Raw genomic sequence first — 23,025 nt, 5'->3', positions numbered from 1 at the left:
ACCTTTTTCAGTCATACACACAAAAGAAATGAAAGCATTCAACAAGTACTTCTGATTAGCCTTTTTTTTTTTTTAAATAATGCAAAAACATATATTTAGATATATATTTTATATACAACATTTAACAGAGTTAAACATACAAACATATTCCTACTCTAAATTATATTGTGACATTTTCTCTTTGAAATTAAATAGTGTGTCACTCATTTTTATTTCTTTATCAACAATATTCCACAACTTAACCCCAAGAACAGGCAGACATCTTTGTTTAACTTCTAATCTTACTTTTGGTAAAATAAACATAAATTGATTCCTTAGGCTGTATTTGCTAAAAGTATTTTTGAATGCCTCCTGGAAGAGCATTTATTTTTTGCTTTGAACATTATTTGTGTTATTTTATAATAAATAATATTTTTAAATTTCATAAGTTTTGATTTAACAAATAATGGATGTGTGTGGTCTTAATCTTGAAAGAAATACAATATTATTAATGGTCATTATGCTAATGATAAAATATAATGTTGAAATAAACTTTGACTCCTAGTTTAACGTATTCAATTATTTATCACATTTACTGACGCTTTTGAAAATAAAACACTTAACATTTATCTAACTGTTGCCCAGGCTGCTTACGTTAGTGTGAGTGACGTCATGACGCAACATTCAATGCGGATGTAAACAGTGCTTCGGCTCACGTGGAGGGAAACACTAGGCATGGCGCCGTTGCTGAAGCGTTTCTCTAGCCCCGGCAAAGGAAACGGTGTGCAGGCCACAGCTCGGATCATCAGAGGAGAACTGGTAACATCCGCAGAGCCGCTGGCGTCCTGTGTGTCCAACAAACTGTGCAGAGTGCTTTGTCATCATTGCTTCACACGGTGAGAGCAGCATCAGCTGTTGTAGCCTAGCCTAGCAGCCTGACACGGTGCTGTCAACTGTTAGCTTCATACTTATATTTATATTTTAGTTTGGGACAGAACTGCTGACCATGTGTGCGGTTGTGGGTTTATCTTGTGCAAGTGTGTAGAAAATGTGAATGAGGAGAAACTACTAGCCCTTTATCTCACCGCTAGATGGCAGCAAAGTCATTTAGAAAATCAATCAATCAATCTTTATTTGTATAGCGCCAAATCATAACCAATGGTATCTCAAGGCACTTTACAGTAGAGCAGTCTTAAGGACGGACTCTTCATTTTATGGATACACACATATGCATATATACGTATATACACATACATATGTATCCCACACCCAACAGAAAAAAAAGCAGTAACATTTGAAATGTGGATATTCTGATCCTTGAGGGCTGCAGTCATGCATGTTTAAGAGATCTCTCCCTACTACAGTGATTCCCAACCCTTTTTGGATCATGGCTGAATTTTAATATCACAAATAGATTTTTCTTCTAGAATTAGTTTGTGATCATGTTTGTTATACTGTGTTACAAACAGAGTAGCCAGGATTAGTGATTTAGAAAACAAACAAACATGCACATTTATATAATATTGTGTATGATATTATATCATTTTTGATATAACATATTTGATAAAGTGAAAATATATAATACAGTTTAAGTTTAAGATTGTGTTTTAATTTTGAAAGGAATAATTAAAAAGCATAATCAATCAGTAACTTAAAAAATAAATACATTCATTCATTACTAGACATTTCAGGCAACTTCATTTAAATTCCAAGTGACCCTACATGGGGTCATGACCCCACCTGGAGAGTAATGACTCCTACATCAGGATACTCTTTATCGACTACAGCTCAGCCTTCAACACGGTCATTCCCCCCATGCTCAGACAAAGCGGCCTACAGGAAGGAGGTGGCCAGTCTGATGATGTGGTGTGAGGAGAACAACCTCACCCTCGACACGGACAAGACCAAGGAGATGATAGTGTACATGAGGAAAGAGAGGAGCTCTCATCAGCCACTGTCTATGCGGGAACAGGAAGTGGAGAGGGTGAGCAGTATTAAATACCTGGGGGTCCACATCACCTGGTCCCTCAACACCACACAGCTGGCGAAGAAGGCTCAACAGCAGCTGTATTTCCTGAGGAAGCCGAGGAAATTTGATAAGCCACCAAAAATGCTCACCAACTTCTACAGCTGCATCATTGAGTCCATCCTCACCAGCTGTATCACCGTGTGGTACGGCAACACCACGACTGTGGACTGCAAACGCCTGCAGAGAGTGGTGAAGACAGCATCAAACATCACCAGGTCTCCACTCCCCTCTCTGCAGAGCATCTGACAAGTGCAGGGTTCACAGGAGAGCTGGCTCCATCATTAAAGACCCCACACACCCCCAACATGGACTGTTCACACTTCTACCCTCAGGACGGAGGTACAGAAGTGTGAAATAGTGCTCTGGACTGGCTCATGCTAGGGCTGGGCAATATATTGAGATTCAAGATATATCGAGATTTGTATTTTGGTGATGTAGAAAATTACAATATCGCCCATATCGATACACATACATTTTTTATAGCTTATTTTGTATTAATGTACTCGTTTTAGGAGTCATTACTTTTGCTTCTTCTCAGAACAGCATGACAAGCCACACTACAGAACTCACTCACATGTGCTGTCCCTAATAGGTGAAAAAACCAAAAGTGTCACATATTGTTCAGCTGTTTGTTCATAAATGAGCCTGTGTAGCATTTTTTCATCAGCAACTTTAACCCAGAATTGTTTTTCTGGTCAGACTTGATTTTGAATTAAAAATATCGAGATTTATGTCGTATATTACCATTTTGAGAAAAAATATCTAGATATAAGTTTTGGTCCATATCTCCCAGCCCTGTATATTTTATTGGTCCTTTAGATATTCTAGATCTGGGAATTTCTGTCGTAGTGAAATTGCAGGATCTTTAATTTTAAATTAAACAGGTCCTGCTTTAACCTTTAAACAAACATTACAGCAGTAGGGTAGCAGTTTAGCATCTGACTGTTTAGAACTAAATGCTTGAGTCATTCTGGTGTACCATGCGAGGGCCAGACTGACTTCCTTTGAGTTTCTCCTCCTGTGCTGTGGTTAATACATACACTGATCTGTGAACACTGGGCTCAGGTCTTCAGTGTGTCTTTGTCCTCTCTGCAGTGCGAGTCAGTCAGTCTGACGGCATCCATCGATCAGTTCATCGATTGTGAGAAAACCCACCTGTGTTTATGTGTAGTCAGTGGGTCGCTCCCTGTTTTGTCCTCCAGTCCACCTGCTGCCTCTCATTAACCTGCCTCCCACTGTCAGGAACCTGAAAGGGTTTGTGATTACTGCTTTGGTCCAGTGGTTCCCAAACTTTACACAGTCTCGTACCCCTTCAGACATTTAACGTGACGCCATGTACCCCCTACTGCTGCACATATGAAAAACATAAGTCATATACAATGTAGCCCTACAGTGAAATGTGTCCCTGAATTGTGCTTATCCTGTTGAGGAATAATATATAATAATGGCAATAAATAAAATCTGTAAAATGTCTTATTCAGAATTATTACTCGACTTTAATTAATTAGCCTACTGGCATTTTCAGCGATAAACAATCTCTTATTTTGGAAAAATAAATGTAACAAACCTTTTTTGATTGAACATATAGCATTAATACAATAAACTGTAAATACAACTAGCAACAACTTTAATGAGGTGAGAGGATGCACAGAACTCTGCAATGTTTGGATGAATTTCACAGGATCTGAGTTTTAAATCTTTCTCCAGGCAAAGTCTTTTTCTGTGTTTTGTTTTTGTGTTTGTCAAAGCGAAAAATTCACACAAGCATATTTGGCGAGTGTAAAGCAATGTAGCTCTTACCCCGTTTGTCCTTTTTTGATGACATTGTTTCACAGCACCACTAGAGGGCAGTCTTACAGAGGCCAATGCATGGAGGCTCCTGACTGCTGCTCTATTTATATTCTAGTTTCCAACGTTGTCACGCTGTATTTAATTTTTTTATTCACGTACCCCCCATGGCAATTTGTGTACCCTTGGGGGTACCCGCACCCCACTTTGGGAACTTAGGCTCTGGTCAAAGATGAGTTGGACATGTCAGTGTAACTGCTTGAAAGTTGCAAGGATCTGTCAGTGTGTGTCTTGATGCATGAAGTCCAAGTCCATTTAATTCATTGTGGAATTAAACAGATGGGAAACATTACTAGCTTTTTAAAATTTCACATTTGCATTGTTTTCAACTAATCGACGATTGATTTCATTCCACTTTTTTGTTCAGTCTTTGCGGGTGAAAAAAAAAAAATCTACCTAGAGACAAGATTGAGCTTCAGATGCTTTGTGACAGCAGGGTTTAATGTGTGCAAATGTTTCCATATGTGTATGTTTTCCTTTCTAATTTAATGGACTGTATGTTGAGCTGTTTCTATTATGAAAGGATGACTAACCAAAACACCCTGCAGCAAGAATTACAGCTAAATAACAGCAGGACAGGAATGTATTCCTTATGTTGCCAAGTCACTCCAATTATGTGATGCAAGACCAACATATCAGCAGGCTTAATGTGTGAGACTGCACATGTTTAATGAATTTCAATGTGTAATTTGTCTTTGGTCAATGATAGTTGTTGACACAATAGCGTGATGTGTGTCTGATTGACAGTAATTATGGTGCTATGCTAAGACTAAGGACTCAAACCAATACTTAGTTTTCCATGCAATGAGCCTGTGCATTCCTCACAGTTTGTTGACTGCAGTGGTCACACAAAGCTGCTGTGCCATTGATGAACAGTTGTTTTTGGTGATTGTCCTTTAAACTGTACTTTGACTCGTTTTGATAAAATTACTTCTTATTCATTTGACTAAGACAAATTTTTGTCTCTTTCAGTCAATGTTTTAGATATTTTTTTAAAAGTTCTGGAATTCTTTTTAGACAACTTACCGTACTTAGCTTTTACTGTGTGGTTATTTGGGTTTCTGCTGTTTTTCTAGCCTTTAATAATTAAGACCATCCCAGTCCTTTGACCTTTATTCTTAAAAGCATGAGACAGTGAACCTGAATGTAAAGATAATTGCTGTAACGTGGAATCTTAGCACTATTGATCCACTGCAATTTTGGACACCGAACATTTTCGGCCAAAACTGTGAAAACAATGTAAGGTTCACTTTCGGGTGTGACTTATGTTTCTGTGTCACGTCAACACTGTAGTGTCATGTAGCCCTCTGCTTCCATACCGGACGCTCGCATCTTACTAATAAATCAAAGAAGTTATGCGTGTGTTTGTGAAGCGAGTACCTGAAACTTTTTTGACTGCTTGCACATAGGTTAAGTGTGTGCATGCATTATTTTGGACTTATTTGGTGTTGTGAAACGTTTATTTAAAAAATTTTTTTAACACGGATTAGTCTGTAAAAAGTTAACAGAAATGAAACCTATTCAGCTTTTGACCTCAGTTTCTCTAATAAATAAAGGAAGTTCTGTGTGTGCATGTGTGGAGTAAATATCTCACTGATGCGGTGTCTGTTGGAGCTGAAACTTTTTTAAAAGCTTGCACACACGCTGAGTCTGTCAGCACATGTTTCATGGAGATCTCTTCAGATCCTCCACACTTCATCGCAATTGTACTTGATCCGTGTCACTTGCATATTAATAACATTTCCCTGATGCCAATTAAACAACTTTGTTGGTATAATCAGCAAGTTTTGTCCTTCAACAACTCTTTATCACGCAAAGCAACTAGCGACAGATGTGGCAACTTTTTCTGGTGTTGTTGGAGACGATTGAGCTCTGTCTCTGTCTCCCAGCATTCACTGGCAGCTCAGTCCTCACGTAAAGTTCAGAGAATTAAAGTTTTTTTTTTTTTTTTTTACAGCATTCACTCCTTATTACAGTAAAATACGTCATTCTAAGCCAATTTACTGCAATGAATATTCTCTAAATCATTTTAAAATGTTAATTAATACCAAGTCTTGCTTGGAAAAACCCCAAACTGTCATACAGTCAAACCATTATAATTTTGAAAAATACCGTTATATAAATATTTGGTCATACAGTGCTGCACGAATAAATAGTTACAGCTTTGTATTACTTTTTACAGGTTTTAGCAATGCAAACAAATGAATGAGAGACATATCCTGATCTGCATGGCTTCTATGTGGCTTCGTTTTCTTGTTAAAGGTCAGATTCTGCACCATTCTTTAGTTATTTTGGTCTAAAATCATCAGTATACATATGAGCCACTAAAACCAAAGAGCAGAACTATTTCACTATGCAGGCCCAGTTCTGTGTACAAGCATGTTAAAATCACTCTGCAAACAGACTAAAGGCTTGTGGCTTTGAGCTCGACGAACACAACATGTCAACAAAATCTCTAAACACAAGCCACACAGAGCTTATTGCCTTGAATGCATTCTATTATCTTTTTTTTGAAAGCTCCAGGGAAACATGGGCTCTGACACAAAGCTAAGATCGATCTCACAGGCGAGATGCGTGTGCGTTTCCTGTTTTTTTTCACCACACAATCTCACCGTGACTAAGTATTAAAGAATGTCTGAACATACAATTATTTCTGCGTCTCTGTGTTTGCACTGTGGATGTGATTTAGGCGGCGGGGATGAAACAAAGCTAAGGTAATTACAGGCCTTGAACAACGTATGCTAGTAATGAGTGATACCTGCTTTGGGCACACACACATGCACAAACTGGAACAGATCTCCTGAGGTCAACAAACAACTGTTGGATGGTCTGAGAATATCAGGGACAAAAGGAAGTGATTAAGGAGAGATAATTAAAGGAGCAAAGTTAAGTAAAAAAATAAATTAGCATTTTGTATTTCTGAGCTAAAGCAGCTGTTGATTCTTTAAATTTAGAATACACCAGTGTTTCAAATCAACATTTTTTTATCTTCAAGTGTGTTTCATTGATAAATGTTGAAAGTGTGAGTGATGTTTGGGTAAATATTTAAATTTTGGGAGATTTTGTGACACTGCCTTCTTAGCCAGTGTGAATATGTCATGTTAAGTTATGCTGGAAGAATCTTTTGTTAATGATTTCCACAAAAGTCTGAAAAGAAGTTATCACATGGGGACTGACTTTATGTCCAAGTATTATTTTACAAAGTTCTTTTCCAGTGTAGCAAATAAACAGGACTAAACAAATTTCCACAATGTAAAGGCTTAGGGGCTTTAACATTGGCCTGGTGTCTTTTTGTAGACAATGGAATTCCTGCCTGTAGAGAAGGTTGCTCTTGCTGTTACGTCCATCCATCTTCTTTAACGTATCTGAAGTCGGGTTGCAGGGGAAGCAGTCTCAGCAGAGAGGTCCAGACCTCCCTCTCATATACAGTAACAAACTAAAAATGTTTGTTTTTTGTGATCAATTTCTCACTTATTTTTCATAGTTAACCCTATGCCGGAAACAATTAATAGTTCCTTCCACACTTGGTAAAAACACATTGTTTCCATGTGGTCAATCACATTATGTAGCCCTTGTATTCGCTTAGTTGAGAGAAGAAGGAGAGATCTGGTGCCACTTATAGCTCATCATGTTAAAGTGGGATCTACAATAATAAGTGATGAGTGGCAGGCTTATAGAAATGCTGTACCTCAGCTTGGTTTCACCCATTTCACTGTCAATCATAGTGTGTCCTATGTTGATGCCCAAACAGGTGCACATACTCAACATATAGAGAGAGCCTGGAGAACAGTCAAGGAAAATGTGTGGAGACTCAGGGGGAATCGTACAGAGGAGTTACTGGTAGAACATCTCAAAGTTATTGAATGGCATGAGTGGCTTGCCCGTAAGCATCGCAAAGGGCCATTAGGACGGATAATCCATGACATTGATGTGATGTTTGGACATTAAATGTCCCTTTAAAATTCTAGTACCCCAGTGTTTAGCACAAAAAGTACTATATTGTTTAAAACTGTTGTATACTGCTGTTCTGCCATGCAATGGCTTAGTTTGTGTTGTATTTAATTTGTGGTTTGAAAACATTAAACACAACGTTATTAATAACAATTTCACCTGTGGTGTTTCTTTGGTAAAATACAGCAGCAGAAAAGCCTATGGGTGTGACAAGGCTGAGGTTAAAAAATGTGCTATTTTAAATATCACATCAGATTTCTGTACCTTGAACTTGTTCCACCCATTTGCTGTTCTACAAAGTTTCATTGTTATTAGCAAATGGTTAACAAACTATTAATAATGGAGGTGTAAAGTGTGAACAATACATAATTTTAGTATTAGTAATTAGCTTATATATGTTATTGGGACGTTATTCTAAAGTTGCAACTATTCCTCATTAACTAGCTGTTAGTAAATGAGGAATAGTTGCAACTTTGGAATAACGTCCCAATAATGTATATAAAGTTTTAACTGACACTTAACAAGTCATTAGTAAGTAGTTTACTAATGGCTAATTCATGATCTATTACTAATTTATAAAGTATAGTTGTAAATCATTAACATACAGTTAACATGTATTTTATAAATTGTTAACCAAATGTTTTTAGTTTTTGCGAGCACATCTGTGTGTAACATCTTTATCTCCTTTTGTGAGGACCTTTAAGCCATGAATGTGCGCATTGTTCTGTTGATCTCCATATGTGTATCTTTTATATAATTTGAAAAATTGATAAAACTACATATGCTAATCTTTTATATATCATACCTTTTTTCATTCTGTATTGTAGGTTGACAGTGTGGATTCTGCTTGTTATACCAGATTTCCACTGGATGTGTAACTGCTCCGCTGCGTAACTACAGTCAGTCAATCGCCACTCCCTCCGTCTGTGATGCGTAACTGTGCATAACTCAGGAGATCCCGCTAATTCACGCATAATTGTGCAATATTATGAGTTGTAGTGAATACAAAGAGAACCACAAAGCCATACAAACCGTTCATTGTTTTCTTTGAGATTAGTATAGAAATAGACTTGGTCCTGCCCTGTAGATGTTCAGCTTTTGTGGAGATTGTGATTCAACCACAGATAAGTGCAATATTTATATGTAATGTACGATCCACTCTCACTCTGTCCAGGGTATAACCCCTTCCAGTGCCTGAAGAAAACTGGAGATAGGCACCAGAAGACCCCCGCCACCCTGAGAAGGAGCAAGCGGGTCGGTAAATGGATGGAATTTCTATTCGCCTTGAAAATTTAGTGTTTTATTTAGAAAATAAAGGGGATATTTTATTATATTTATTTATTTATTATAGGGACAGTGCATATTAATATACTGTACATTTTTGTAAATATGCCAGAATTAGCCTAAGGGCTTTTTTTGTCTGTAGTCCCTGGACAGTTATGTGTCATTCTAAAGGGAATAAAATTGGGGCTTTCCACTGGATGCATATCTGCTCAGAAACTGCTCCGCTGCGCAACTGCAATACAATCTGCAGTCCGTCAATCCCCACCACCTCCGGTTTTACTGCGTATTTGTTGCAGCAAGAACTCAGAAGATCTTGCTAATTCACGTGTAATCGCACAATATATATATATATACTGTATGTGATTCAACCATGAATATATGCAATATAATTTATATATGACTGACATATGGTTTTAAAAGGATCGGACCAAACATGGTGTCAAGGGTCTGGTCCCCCCGAGGTTCATGTGCTTTGTTTTCGGATAGAATCCGAAATGGGCGCAGAAGATCGGTCCTCTTGGGTAACCTCGGTCAATGGATGAAATTACGATCCGCCTTGAACGCGGAGTATTTTATTTTGAAAATAAACTGGGTATTTTATTATGTGTTTGTGCACTACTTCCTGTCCTGAACTGGCTTATCTTTATTGAAGTTATGCAGCACAGCTCCTGCATTCATCAAAAATAGAAGGGCTGCATATCTGCTGCAGAGCAGTTACGCAGCTGTGCTGGAACATTGACTTTAATGAAAACCTATCAGCTACGTTGCAGTTCCAAAGCAGATACGGAGCAGTTCCAAATCCGGTGGAATCTAGGTGCAAGTGAGAGATTCTCATTACCACCACTAAGTGTGGAGTGAAAGAATAATGCCTTAATTCTGTAAAGCGTTTTGAGTGTATGATAAAGCACTATATAAAATCCAAAGCATTATTATCATTATTTACACACTAAAATCTGCTGGTGAGAATCTGCATGTAAGATTTTTAACATAAAGCTCTTTTGATAAGAGGATAGAGAACATGGTATCAGTCCTTCATCATTCACATTTGTTGTCTGACTTTAGTTCATCATCTAACACCGACTGTTGCTGATTCCCTTTTTGCAGGTGCAAATGACTCATTCTCTTAACACCCATTATAATCTCACCAGAACACGAGTCAGATGCAGCTGCATATGCTCACACACTGACACATTGACATTGCTGAACAGGGTCGTCACAGGACTGTTTACAGTAAACTTTTGGCTTGATTCTATGCTGTTGAGGGATCAGTGTGTCACTTGTGCAGTAATATTATAGATAGAAGCAATAGATGGCAGTACTGTTTCTTCTTGTTTTGAAGCCCAGTTTATGTTGTGAAGGACTCTATAGTCAGAAGTTTCACTTAAATCTGTGGTGGCACCCTGTTTCTTTTATCTCTGACTCCAAGTTCCCCCTTTGTCCGACTACAATTGATTATCAGCGCTACGCAGATGACACAACTATATCTATCACTGAACCCAGATGACTATGGTCCCATTGAGGTGTTGTTGGACTGCTTAGAAAAAGTAAAATGCTGGATGAGAGAAAACTTCCTTCAACTAAACCATGACAAGATAGAGGTGATTGTCTTTGGTAACAAGGAAAAGAGGACTGCTATCAGCAAGTATCTTGAGTCTTGATCTTTAAAAGATAAAGACCAAATCAAAAACCTTGGTGTTCTGATTGACTCAGATCTTACATTGAGCAGTCAGATCAAATCTATCACAAAAACAGCCTTCTACCACCTAAAGAACATCTCCAGAGTGAAAGGTTTAATGACTCAGAAAGATCAGGAGAAACTGGTCCATGCTTTTATCTCCAGCAGACTGGACTATTGTAATGGTCTTCTGACAGGAATCCCCCAAAAGAGCGTCAAACAGCTACAGATGGTTCAGAACGCTGCAGCTCAGGTCTTAACCAGAACAAAGAGGTCAGAGCACATTACTCCAGTTTTAAAGTCTTTACAATGGCTCCCAGTCAGCCTCAGAATAGACTTTAAAGTTCTGCTGCTGGTGTATAAATCTGTGAATGGGTTTGGTCCAGAATACATCAGTGAGATGTTAGTCAGGTATGAACCCAGCAGGTCTCTCAGATCTATGGACACAGGTCAGATAGTGGAGCCCAGAGCTCACAGTAAACATGGTGATGCTGCTTTTAGTTGTTATGCTGCAAAGAAGTGGAACAAACTGCAGCAGAGCTGAAGTCAGTATCTAATGTGAACATTTTTAAATCAAAGTTAAAGGCACTTTTTTTCTCTACTACATATGATTGAGAGGGAGATTTTTGGTCATGTTGTTGATGTAATGTTTGTGATGATTTTAATTGTTTTTACTGATGATTTTAATTGTTTTTACTGATGATTTTAAATGTTCTTTTGATTTTAAGCTGTTGAATGTTTTATCATGTAAAGCACATTGAGTTGCCTTGTGTATGAAATGTGCTATACAAATAAATTTGCCTTGCCTTACAATATTTTGCTTGGAAAAACAACTATTGAGCATAATGAGGGAATGAAGGAGTGATAAAATACATTTTAAATATCCAATTTTATAAATAAGTAGAAAGAAACAATATTTAGTACAGTGGTTCCCAACCTTTTTTGATCCTGACCCCATTTTGATACCAATAATTTCTGGCAACCCCAAAGACATTTTCTTTTCTAGAATCAGTTTTTGATCATGTTTGAGCTCAGATATATATAGTTGAACTAGGTATTTTAGTTGAACTAGGTAATTATTTCACAATTTGAAAATATAGAAATACAGTTTTGTTTAGGATTGTGTTGATTTATTATAATTTAAAAAAAAAGAAAAGAATGATAATACCAAAAATTCAAAAATCTATTTTCATTTTTTAGAAATTCCAGGCAAACCCATTTAAACTCCAGGCAACCCCACATGGAGTCCCGACCCCGAGTTTGGAAAAAAAAATATTTAATGGCTGCTGAATAGATTTATTTCTATAGTTTTTATCATTTCAGGTCATTTCACACTTGGGGTGGGACCAAGACTGACACTTTATTTGTTAATTTTCCACTTTCTCGTTTCAAGTACTTCCTGTAGTGCCATCGCGTACCCCTAGGGGTACACATACCCCCATTTGAGAAACACTGACTTAAATCATGCGTTTCATTTGACCAAGAGCTAGTTAGTTCAACAGTTTAAAGTAATTTCAGTTTCAAATCAACATTTCCTTTGAGTATTCAAAAGTAGGTTTAGTTTTCCTGCATAAAGTACAATGATGACTGATCTTAATACAGTATAGTGACTACAAAAATGTACTAGTGCTGTGTACCTGCCAGTGAGTGAGACATATTACGTCGCCTTGACCAATCAGCTTAAAAATGAGAAAATTCACTGAGGCACAACCAGACGTGCGAGCCCACTAATTATATACCTCACATGAAACACAGGAGAAAACCTCATGGATGCAGCGCTGCTGCCAATACTCCTGGGAAATTAATTAGCATGCTACACACACTTACATGGATATGCTGAGGTAGGCCTAATTAGGTGTCTGATGGAAAAGACATACCAAAGCTGACCAGAGAAACACACGTATCAATGCAGAAAACCAGCATCTGTTAGTCAAATTCACTTGAGCTGAGTGACAGTTTAGAAGTCGTTTTTATTCTTGTGTTCCTACTTGGATTTCTGCTTGCGTTCCTATTTTCATTGTTTCCCTCATTTGCATTTTATTAACATTTGTGTTCAGCTGTAGTCCTTTTATCTTAATAAATAACGTAGTATAGTGCTTGTCATTTTGGCTCAGCTGAAGAGCTGTCGAATTTGCAGGGTTACAATAACAATGTTGTTTGTCGGAAGAAAACAATAAATGAAAGCCAAACCGCATCCTATGTGGCCCCGCCTAAGATCTATAATCAGTAATTATTACTGTTTTCAGTGAATACACCTTTTTCTCCCTATTAAAGTTTTATTTTCAAAGTTTTAAAGATAGATAGGTATTTTACCTATTGTAATTTAGAATATCACAGCATATTGAAACATAAGAAAATAAGTTTAATAAAAGACCAAAATGTATACAGGAAAAGGAATATCTAGTTGGTTTGGCTTTATTTAAATAAAAGAAATAAACAAATAGTACTTGTGAGAAAAAATGTATATATATGTAAATACTCTAAGGATATTTAAGTAAAATACAGAGCAGCTCGATCTCAAGTGGGCCAATTTCAACATTATTGTGCCCTAGTTTGTACTTCTACGTATACATATTTTTTCCCCCCCTCCTTGCTCTCAGGGGAGATGGACGCTTTTTCCTTTGCTCCCTCCTTTTTGTCTTGCTTGCTGCTCTTTGTCTTGTTTTTGTCTTGTTATAATCTAATAGGAGCCTCTGTCTGCATCCCGATCTTAAATCTAAATCATGGAATTGATCAGCTGGTCTCTCAACGCTATTGGTCAAATTTTTCTCAACAAGGACGTCGGGCAAGCGAAAGCCCGTATGCCGCAGGTTATTGGACACCATATTGTGCACTGTCACGACCTGGCTTGTTGAGCTATCACAAAGAAAAGGAGGTACACAGTAAAGTTAGATTACAGGATTTATTTAATAATCAATAAACCATACAAACTAAACCAAAAGCAGGCCAATGCCAACCAAGCAAAAACAGGGAGCCACCAGAATGGAGCAGAAAATCAACAGCCTGAGGAAGTGACAATGAATCCTTAAATAGTCCGTCCACTGGTGACTGGCCAGGTGCTCCCAGTCAGTCTAACGAGGCTCCGCCCACCAGTCAGGTACCTGCCAGACAAACCACAACACCACAAAAAGACAAACTAGGCCATGCTAGGCAGGAGACTGTCACAGCACGTAGCCAATTGTTGGTTGCTGAGGAAGAATTGAAGTGCAGTTTTTACTTTACTACTCTGCATGCTGCTAATGAAAGCCAGCTAATGTTATTCATGAGTTTTTCTACTGTGCCTGCAGTCCAGCCACAAACCTGCCATCCAGAAGACTATCACTTCACACGACATCTGACAGAGAGAGCACTGGGGGAGAAAAGCAGCAGAAAAAAGGCAAATGGGAGAAAGATGTGGATGAGGGAAATAAGGGTGATGACAGAGGATTAGAAAGAACATGGCTAAAAATGACAGATTTGGCTCATTGGAGGAACTGTAATCTCCATATGAAAATGAGTCATGTTTACTGAATATGACAGTAGAGTTCAACTCCTTAATTAACTCAGGATGGTCCCATCTTACCGATTCCTTTGTATTTTTGCTCAGCTGTCTTTTCTGAATCTTGTTTGGATTCTTCTCGCTCTGTGGTTACTTTTTACGTCTATATTTGGACTGTGTAATAATCACATACTGTAATGCTGCATAAAGCAGCGTACTATTCTGACCTATACGTGCTTCTTGCCTCGAGGCTTGAGCAGTGTTGTCTCTGTGTGTTTGGTTTATGAAATGATGTGTGAAACACGCAGAATGAGTGTTTTTATGTGTGTTGAGGGTGTTTCAACTCAAAGAAAGTCTTCTTGAATGATGCTGAGCACATTGCTGAAAGAGCGCTCGCTTGACCTCATCCTGCTCTGTAGAAAAACGATCTATGTTGTTGTTTTTCATGAAATTTGTTTTGCGATAGGAATGTTGATGCTTCCCTGGCTTAATCTGGGAGAGTTTATTATTAAATTCGATTAAACAACTCAATTTCATTTAATTTTGTTTATATAGTGCAAATGACAACAAAAGTCATCTCACAACGCTATCAAAATATCAAATTCGTAATAAGAAGGAAAAAAAATTCCAACAAAATCAACATGAACAAGCATTTAGTGACAGTAGGAAGAAACAACTCCCCTTTAGTAGGAAGAAATCTCCAGCAGAACCAGGTTCAGAGGGTGGCAGCCATCTGCTTCGATTGGTTGGAGTTAGTGGACGGAAGGACCAACAGAACAGGATGGAGAGAGATAGAACATCAGTGTCCCAGACTAGTTGAGCTGTGAACCACGGATCAGGAACTGCCAACTCCAGCTTCAAGACACCTGAAACAGAAAAGAGAGAGAAGGGCGAGAAGAAGGCACAGACTACAGAAAAACATTATAAAGTGTTACATGTCCGCCTGCATGGTTTTGGGCTTTTGTTCCTAGTGGTAGGTTAATGCTTTTTAGAAAGGCGACAATCTCTACCCGTAGATTGGTAAGTTTATTGGCGACTCCATGATCTTGTAAATGCGACCGCTCCAGACGAGGCCATGTCCTCTCCAGTGGTTAGGTTAACGCTATTATACATTATACGCTTTAGCTATCTCTTCCCGAAGATTGGTATTTTCCTTATTGGCATTTAGTAATAAAATGTCTATCTCTGTTGGTGGCTGAGGAACGGCGTCTCCATGGTGTGTAGAAGGGGCCATTACAGACGAGACCTTGTCTGCTCTAGTGGTTAGGTTAATTCTTTTATACGATATATGCTTTAGCAAATAAGTACACATTCGCGTTATCTGGAAACGTACTCAATTTTAAATGTCACTGTAAATTTCACGTTAAATATGCAGCGTGACTAATAGCTTACTTTAGAGAGGCAATAAAACACCAAAGTTAGCTGATTAAAAATAAACTACTGGGCTTTGTATCAGCCTTGCCCCACAGTTTGATAGACTTCCTGTGAACTAGTTGTTAGTGTGGGATTTTATTTAGAGCTGATCTCATCCTAACTGCAGAATCACAGGTTGTTTTGTGTTTCTGTTACATCTCAACATGACAGGAATAGCTGTGTTCCAGGGCTGTTTGCTTACTGTGGGAGCACTGGTGCTCACAAGTTTAACTTTTTTCTGGTAAAATAATTTAGAAATGACCAAAAATGTGGCTATATGTTGTTGAACAGCAATCAAATTGTTTTGGAATATTCAAACTTGAAAATTAAAGTATTTTTTTAAAAAAAAAATTATTAACATCAAACCGTGAAAAGGAACATGCGTGGGTGAGATACCTCAGGTGAATTGGTTGAAAATTTAAACTAATTGATATCACCATGAAACTTGTTCAGTTAATTGCTTTAAGACAAACAATTTAAAACATTCTGAATTTGTTTGTTTCAATCTACAAATTAAGCAATGCTTATCTGCTATATTATTAGCAAACATTTACTAAACAAAAACCTGGCTCAACCTCTTTTTTCATTACACATAGTGGAGCCAAATGTAAAAAAAAAAACCCGTAAAAACAGACTACAATCCCCATGAGACATTGCCCAAAAAAATGACGTCATTGTATTAGACAATGAACAAGTCATAGGACCGCTAGTTTTCCCACAACTCCCTCTCACGTGTGCAACGTTTTTTTTAGCAAATGTGAAGAAAGTTGTTGCATTGCACAGACCTGTATTTACATCATTTATCCCTTGACTAAGAATTATTTTGGATCAACAAGGTAGAAACCCTCATTTCAACTAGATATGGAGCATAAAAATAGTGGCAGTCAACGTTGTGATTATGCTGAGAATAAATCATGTAAACCTAAAATCTCTCTCTTTTTTTTTTCTTAGCTCTGAAAGGGGAACAACATTTGCTAACATTTGCAGCCCTCCTTGTGGGCTTAGAGCCAAATACAGGCAGGAACAGTCTGGTCACAGACTGATAGACAGACACTGAGGAAACTCTAAAACTTTTTACCCTAATTATGAAGCAGCAAGTGCTTTCAGTCAGACAGAGTTTGTGCCAAGTTATTTTGCTTTTAAGCTCAATGTCAATCAACTGCAGATTTCTTTTTAAAATGGTAAAAAGCTAACAAATTTCCACCCATTTGTTAAATACGGTCCAAATTTGACATTAAATCATTTTGCTTGTTATGTGATAATTTTTTTTATATTGTAGGCGGAGCTACATATCACCAGCTCTGTTATAATCCCCACTCCCTCTGATCCAGCTTACATTATTGATCTAATCTTACAAAAACTATTCTGTTTTTTTGCAGTGGTGCGCATTAAGATGAGACCCTTTTTTAGAATTTGTGAAAAAAGAAGGTTGAAAAGAGTACATAGTTTGTTAGAACACATACTGACCTGTGATTGAAGACATTGCATACAATATGCACTAAGTGTGTTTCAGTGACTCACATCCTGTGCTGGCTTTTGCGTCTCACTGAAGAAGGCCACCCTGGCAGTAATGTGCTGCATGACACAATTTTTTTTCACGTGTTATCAGGCTAAATGACACACTGGAAATAACAGCCTTACACTGAGAAGCACAGCAGACCACAGAGGCTGAAATTACACACACACACACACACACACACATTGGTGCCACACAGGCTCAGGAACACAGAGATGCTGTGACACTAACCATCTTTGACAGTGAGGAGAGTGAGACTAATGTAATGCCTCAACATTACAATCCAATGGAAGATTCATCGTCTGATAGATTGTACGTAATGCCTTCAGTAGGTTTTTCAAACAGCAAACAAAAAGTAGAAAGTTACCTAAGTAAAGGAAGAGTAAGATGGTTATGTTCAGAGAATTCTAATGCTTCAACTGAAATCGCAGTTTGGTGTTACTGCCAAAATGTAACAAGCAGTTACCAGTACTGGCCTTAAGGGAAAAAGTTCTATAGACCTCGCTTTACTTTATTCAAGCTTTGAAACAGTTCTTTATCTTTAATGCTGACAGGTATTGTTTTCTAATGTCTTTTTGTCCAGATGTGAGACCTTGTTGAGATGTTCCCAATGCAAGATGGCACGCTACTGCAATACCACTTGCCAGGTATAAAAAGTGTGCGTTAATATTGTAACATATCATTTCATTAAAATGCAATTAGTTGTTTTAAAGCAATCCAAACAATGCATGTAGTAATATTTATATATATATGTGTGTGTGTTTATCCCACAGAAACAAGCTTGGCCTGTTCATAAAAAAGAATGTGCATGTTTGAAAGACATCTTTCCCAGAATTCCAACCGACTCTGTTCGCCTGGCTGCGAGACTCATTTTTGCCTTGGTATGTTTCTGAAGAATCTAATTTTTTTTCAATTAACCAGTGCTGTAACATTTTAATGTTGTACTTTAGAAACTAATTTGTTTCCCCAAGTTTGTCTGGAGTTGTATTGTAATGTAGTAGTAATGCTCAACAACAATAAAAACTATAAATTCAATGCATAGCTGAAGTGTCACCTTTCTTTTCTACATAGTCAAGTCCATCACAGAACTCGACAGAAGAGCTTTACACTTTGGAGGAGCATGTGTCACGTAAGTTCTTTCTGTTAGTTCATATGTGTTGGTGTGCTTCCAGGCATCAATGATTATGGTTGTCCTTTCTTAGTGTGTTTATACAAACAAGCTGGGCATAAATGTTGCAATACAAGCAACAGTGGAGTTTATTTACCCTTCCAAATGGTTTACTTGTGATTTTATATATATATATATTTTATTTATTTTTTTAATTATTCAGAACATTTTTCATTCAAAACAGAACAGTGAGATGTATTGCACATAAAGACAATGACAAATACAGAGTAATTAAATAATAATAATTGAAAAAACCATACACAAAAAATGATACATACAACAAGCAAGAATAATAACAAAACTAAACAACAAACATATCTAAATAGAGGAGGAGTCTGGGGCCCATTCAGTTTAATCAAAATTGGTTTCCATATTTTCTAAAATTTTTCTACCTTCAATTGTAGTCTTGCTGTAATCCTTTCCATGGTGCATAAGTGTATGATTCTGTCTCTCCATTGTATTATACTGGGGGATTTTGGATTCGTCCATGAAGCTGTGATTGTTTTTTTTTTGCTACCAAGAGCATCACTTTCAGCAAGTAGTTGCAATCTTTATCAAACATATTCTCCGGTAGAATGCTTAACACATTAAAGAGCTGTGGAACAAACATGAGGTTTTAACACCTACTAGTTTCTCTATTTGTTTTTTCCATACCTCTCCATAACTCTACTATCTTGGGGCAATCGCAAAATATATTAATAAAATCCCCCACCACTCCACAGTTCCTACAGCATAGATTAGATGTGCTGTAATATTTTGCTGTGATAGCTGGAGTAAGAAAAATGTGCATTTTAACCTTCCAATCAAACGCCCTCCGTGATGGATTGTTAGTTTATGTCCTGAAGCAAAAGTGTCCTCGGAATCCTCCGTTATTATAATGTTCGCTTCAAGTTCCCATTTTTCTTTGACGTCATTATTGTTTGGGGTTAATTTTTTTGTAATTCTTTATAAATCTTTGAAATCAGCCCATTTTTGCATGTATCCTCTGATTACGACATGAATAATTCTTCTACCCTGGTTGGTTCTTTACATATTTTTTCCCACTTATGTTACTGGAGATAATGTCTCAATTGCAAATATTTGTAAAAGTCACTGTTTGGTAAATTGTATTGCTGTTTGAGTTTTTCAAATTATTTTAAGATTCCTTCCTTAAAGACTTGTGCAATGAATATTAACCCCTTTCTTGTCCATTTTTTCAAATCCCTTGTCCATTTTTTACGTGGTACAAAATCTGGATTTTTAGAAATTTTAGTCGCTTTGCCCACTGAATTTGATGTATGCAATTATTTTTGGACTACTGACCATATTTTTATTGCTTCTTTAATCCATTCATTCTGAATCTTTAGCTGTTTTTGTTCTGATCATGAAGGGTAGCGTTCCTATCTCTATCCTTTGGCATGCTCATTGTTCCATTTTCACCTATATTGTATCTTTGTCCTTAGTTATCCATAATATATCCGCTCTAAATTGTGCTCCTGAGAAATAATTCCTTAGATTTGGTTGAGTTAATTCTTCCTTATTCCACTGTCTTTTATTTAATCCTCACTTTTTGTTTTGCCATTAAAACCTTGATATAATTTTGTCTGAAAACACAAACAAGAGTGTGTGGATAGCAAAAGAAAATTGCTATAATGATCAGCTGTGACATGAAGTCTGTGTCTACAGACACGCCCACTCATGCATATGTATGAAGGCCCCAAAACAGCCTGTGTTTAGAAGAGTCACTAGAGGGACTTTTCAGAGGGCTAAAACTCTGGAAAACTCCTGAGTTTTGGAAAATAAACCTCAAATACAATGTTGTTGGGGTTCTGATAACAAATGGAGATGAAAAATTGCATAATACTGGACCTTTAACTGATTGTTAATTTAGTGCAACCAATAAAACTTTTCCCTCTGCATTGGTCCTATTATTATGATTTAGTTTTAAAAGGTTTTTATCCCATTTAGTTTTCATGATGACCTCCCATGTTTATTTTTTCCCCCACAGACTTAAATTCAATGTCAGAGCAGAAAAGAGAAGGTCTTTCTCATCTGGCGTCCATGTTAGAGCTGTTCCTTGAACAGGAAGAACAGAAACTAACACAAGAAATGGGATCAGTGCTGCCGTCGTCCTGCAGAGATGCCCTCAGTCTTATGGCAAAGGTTGGTTTAATCAAACAAAGTATTGAGAAAGTTTGTTTTTGCTTTTCTCAAGTTTTTATTCCTTGATATCAGACAAACACACAAGTACACTGTGCAAGAAAACAGTTTCTGTTTATTCTATCCAGCATTTCTTTCTGCTTCTGGTTCCTTTCCATTATAATGAACATCTTTCCAACATGTGTAAACAGATGAACAACTTCAGATTCTATTCTTTTAAAACACAACAGCTGACTTTACTGCACTCAATTCTTGCACGTTTGTGTATTTGGCCGTCAAATCATCCAAACAAAACGTGTTTCTTGATGATATATGAATAACAAAAGAAAGATTCAGAAAGGCCCTCCTCAGGTTCTAGATCGGCTCCTGTCCTGGAGTCTTAGAGTGTGAGCTTCATGGGAAATGGTCTGTGTTCCTACCCATTTAACCAGGTTCAGATTCAGAAGTGAAATCAGATGTTGGAGCTTTGAGCCTTTTAAACTATGAGGCGCGTAAAGCTCCAGGGATGCTGTTTCACTTTAATTTATAAAGATTTAATATGTTTGAAGAATGAGTATGTCCATTCCAATTAGTCAGTTTGACTTGATAAAGCTTAAAAGGATTAGTTTGTTGATTATACTAAAAATAGATGATAAGCCAAAGCTTTATTACGTTGTAAAATCAGTACGTTGTGCAATATAATCACAGTTGTCAGTTTCTTCTTTGTTAACTAGCTGTTCGACATAGTTTGATCACTAGATATTAAGGTCAGGGTGAATCACTGTATAAAGTCCTACGCTCTAGCACAGTGAAGCTGTTCATTGAAGCAAGCTGGTAATCTGATAAAGAATCTTAGTGAAAAATCATGAAGCAGGCATTATTGACGTCCAAGAGTATGAAAAGTCTTTGATCCGGTTGAGTTTTGGGTTGGATTGTTCATAACTGATCTTTGGTGATACTGTTGTGAGACTGGTTATCATTTTAACAACAGATCATATGTTGGGTAAAACTAAACATGCTATTGGTAAAAATGCATAGCTGTATAACCTGTAATTATTTGAAATTGAAATACACTGTGATTACAAAAGAGCTGAGAGGTCTGTTCGTACATTCAACCTTAGCCTGAAGTGTTTAGTATGGAGTTGGCACACTGGTTTTTTACCAGCTTGAGGTAAGTAAGTAAATTGTATTTATAAAGCGCTTTTCACAGGTAAAAAAAACCACAAAGTGCTGTACAAACATTTCAGTGTCATCCCATCCAAAGAGACATGGAAAGACAATCGCATACTGTATAACATGGGAGGACAAGAACGGGAGAAACTGTGGGTCGCCATGGGCCTGGGAGGTGCCTCGCATTTAGATGAAAAATGAGAAAACAACTGGAGGAGAGGTGAGATGAAAAAGCAGGTTTTAAACTAACTTCTCTATTGGGGAGGACAGTATAAAACTCGGAAAAAACCTCCTCGACGTACGTGCACAAAGGCAAAACACAGTCACACAGTCACAAACAGGAAGGAGAAGAGACGAGATTGCCAGCCGCTGTGGGGCGAGCACGTGCAGCCTCTGTAGGCGCTTCACATGCTCCTTTGTAGCTTGCAGGGTAGAGGGGGGACATAGAGCTAGAGCAGGTGTTGAAAAATGAACCCTTTGCTTTCCCTCTGATACAGTCAGATGATGTGTGACGACCTTGGTAGAACTGGTATAGAGAACAAAAGTCCAGGTGGTGATGGGGAAGAGGAGTGGGAGATGGAGAGGGATGGAGCGTCAAGTCTACAAAGAAGAAGATGGCCTTGAGCGGCTGTCCTGTGGGGGAAACCAATGGTGATAAGGATTTGTTAACGATCCAGGCTAGCACAATTTTGGTAACCGTGAGTCTTTGGTCTCCAGCAGTAAAATCCAATAATGTAGCCTTCAAACGCAAGCCGAGCACTCAGCCGCTCCAAGTTGGTTTCAATTCTGCGTAAACACACCAAAGTAGCATCCTGCTTACTTTTGAGTTTGTTCATCACATTAGTCTGAGTGTTGAGTGCAACTGCCCCACTCTTCAAAATGACTGGCAGCCTTCCCAAAACAGCTGCCAATGTTATACGTATAGCCTTTGCGATAGATCAGAAAGCTGCCAGCTCCAATCAGCAACATCCCTGCTACCATAAATCCAATCATGTAGATGTCCTCCACGGAAAGCATGGACAGACACACGACCTTCCACTTATTCCAGGAATCCATCGTGTATCCGGTCACAAACATTCCGTCCAGACACACAGGCTCACCCCTACCGGTCTTTTTGTCAAAATTTTTTATCAACTGCATTGAGAGACCAGCTGACCAATTCCATAATTTTGTTTTTTGGATAAGATGCAGAGAAAGTCTCCTATTAGAGCCACAAGACGGTAGACAAAACAAGCAGCAAGGGCAGATAGGGGAGGAGAGTGGGAGCAGAGAAGAATGTGACCGCCTTCACTGAGTAGCAGAAGAGAAGAGGTCCAATAATGGGTTTCTGACCAGTCTTTAAGAATTGCATTTGTTTGTCAGGCACTGATATTGAACATGAGTGTCTGATTTTTAG

General features: G+C 37.8%; 1 protein-coding gene across 5 annotated transcripts in view; it reads left to right on the top strand.

Moving 5' to 3' along the window:
* Positions 1-662: 662 nt before the first annotated feature.
* The window catches only part of smyd3 (SET and MYND domain containing 3), a 70,099-nt gene continuing 47,736 nt past the window's right edge, over positions 663-23,025 (top strand). The window contains exons 1-6 of one of the 5 annotated variants that reach the window (XM_028439602.1): positions 760-875; positions 8,982-9,061; positions 17,757-17,820; positions 17,947-18,054; positions 18,245-18,302; positions 20,329-20,483. In XM_028439602.1, coding sequence (XP_028295403.1) covers positions 17,791-17,820; positions 17,947-18,054; positions 18,245-18,302; positions 20,329-20,483 — 351 coding nt within the window. In that variant the 5' untranslated portion in view covers positions 760-875; positions 8,982-9,061; positions 17,757-17,790. Of the gene's footprint in view, positions 876-8,981; positions 9,066-17,756; positions 17,832-17,946; positions 18,055-18,244; positions 18,303-20,328; positions 20,484-23,025 lie in introns of all 5 variants that reach the window. The other 4 variants (XM_028439594.1, XM_028439611.1, XM_028439575.1 and 1 more) reach the window with 4 other exon arrangements.

This window comes from Gouania willdenowi, chromosome 3 (genome assembly GCF_900634775.1).
Source record: "Gouania willdenowi chromosome 3, fGouWil2.1, whole genome shotgun sequence".
Lineage (NCBI taxonomy): Eukaryota > Metazoa > Chordata > Actinopteri > Blenniiformes > Gobiesocidae > Gouania > Gouania willdenowi.
Note: the sequence above shows the minus strand (reverse complement) of the source record. Positions and strands in the feature narration are given on the sequence as shown.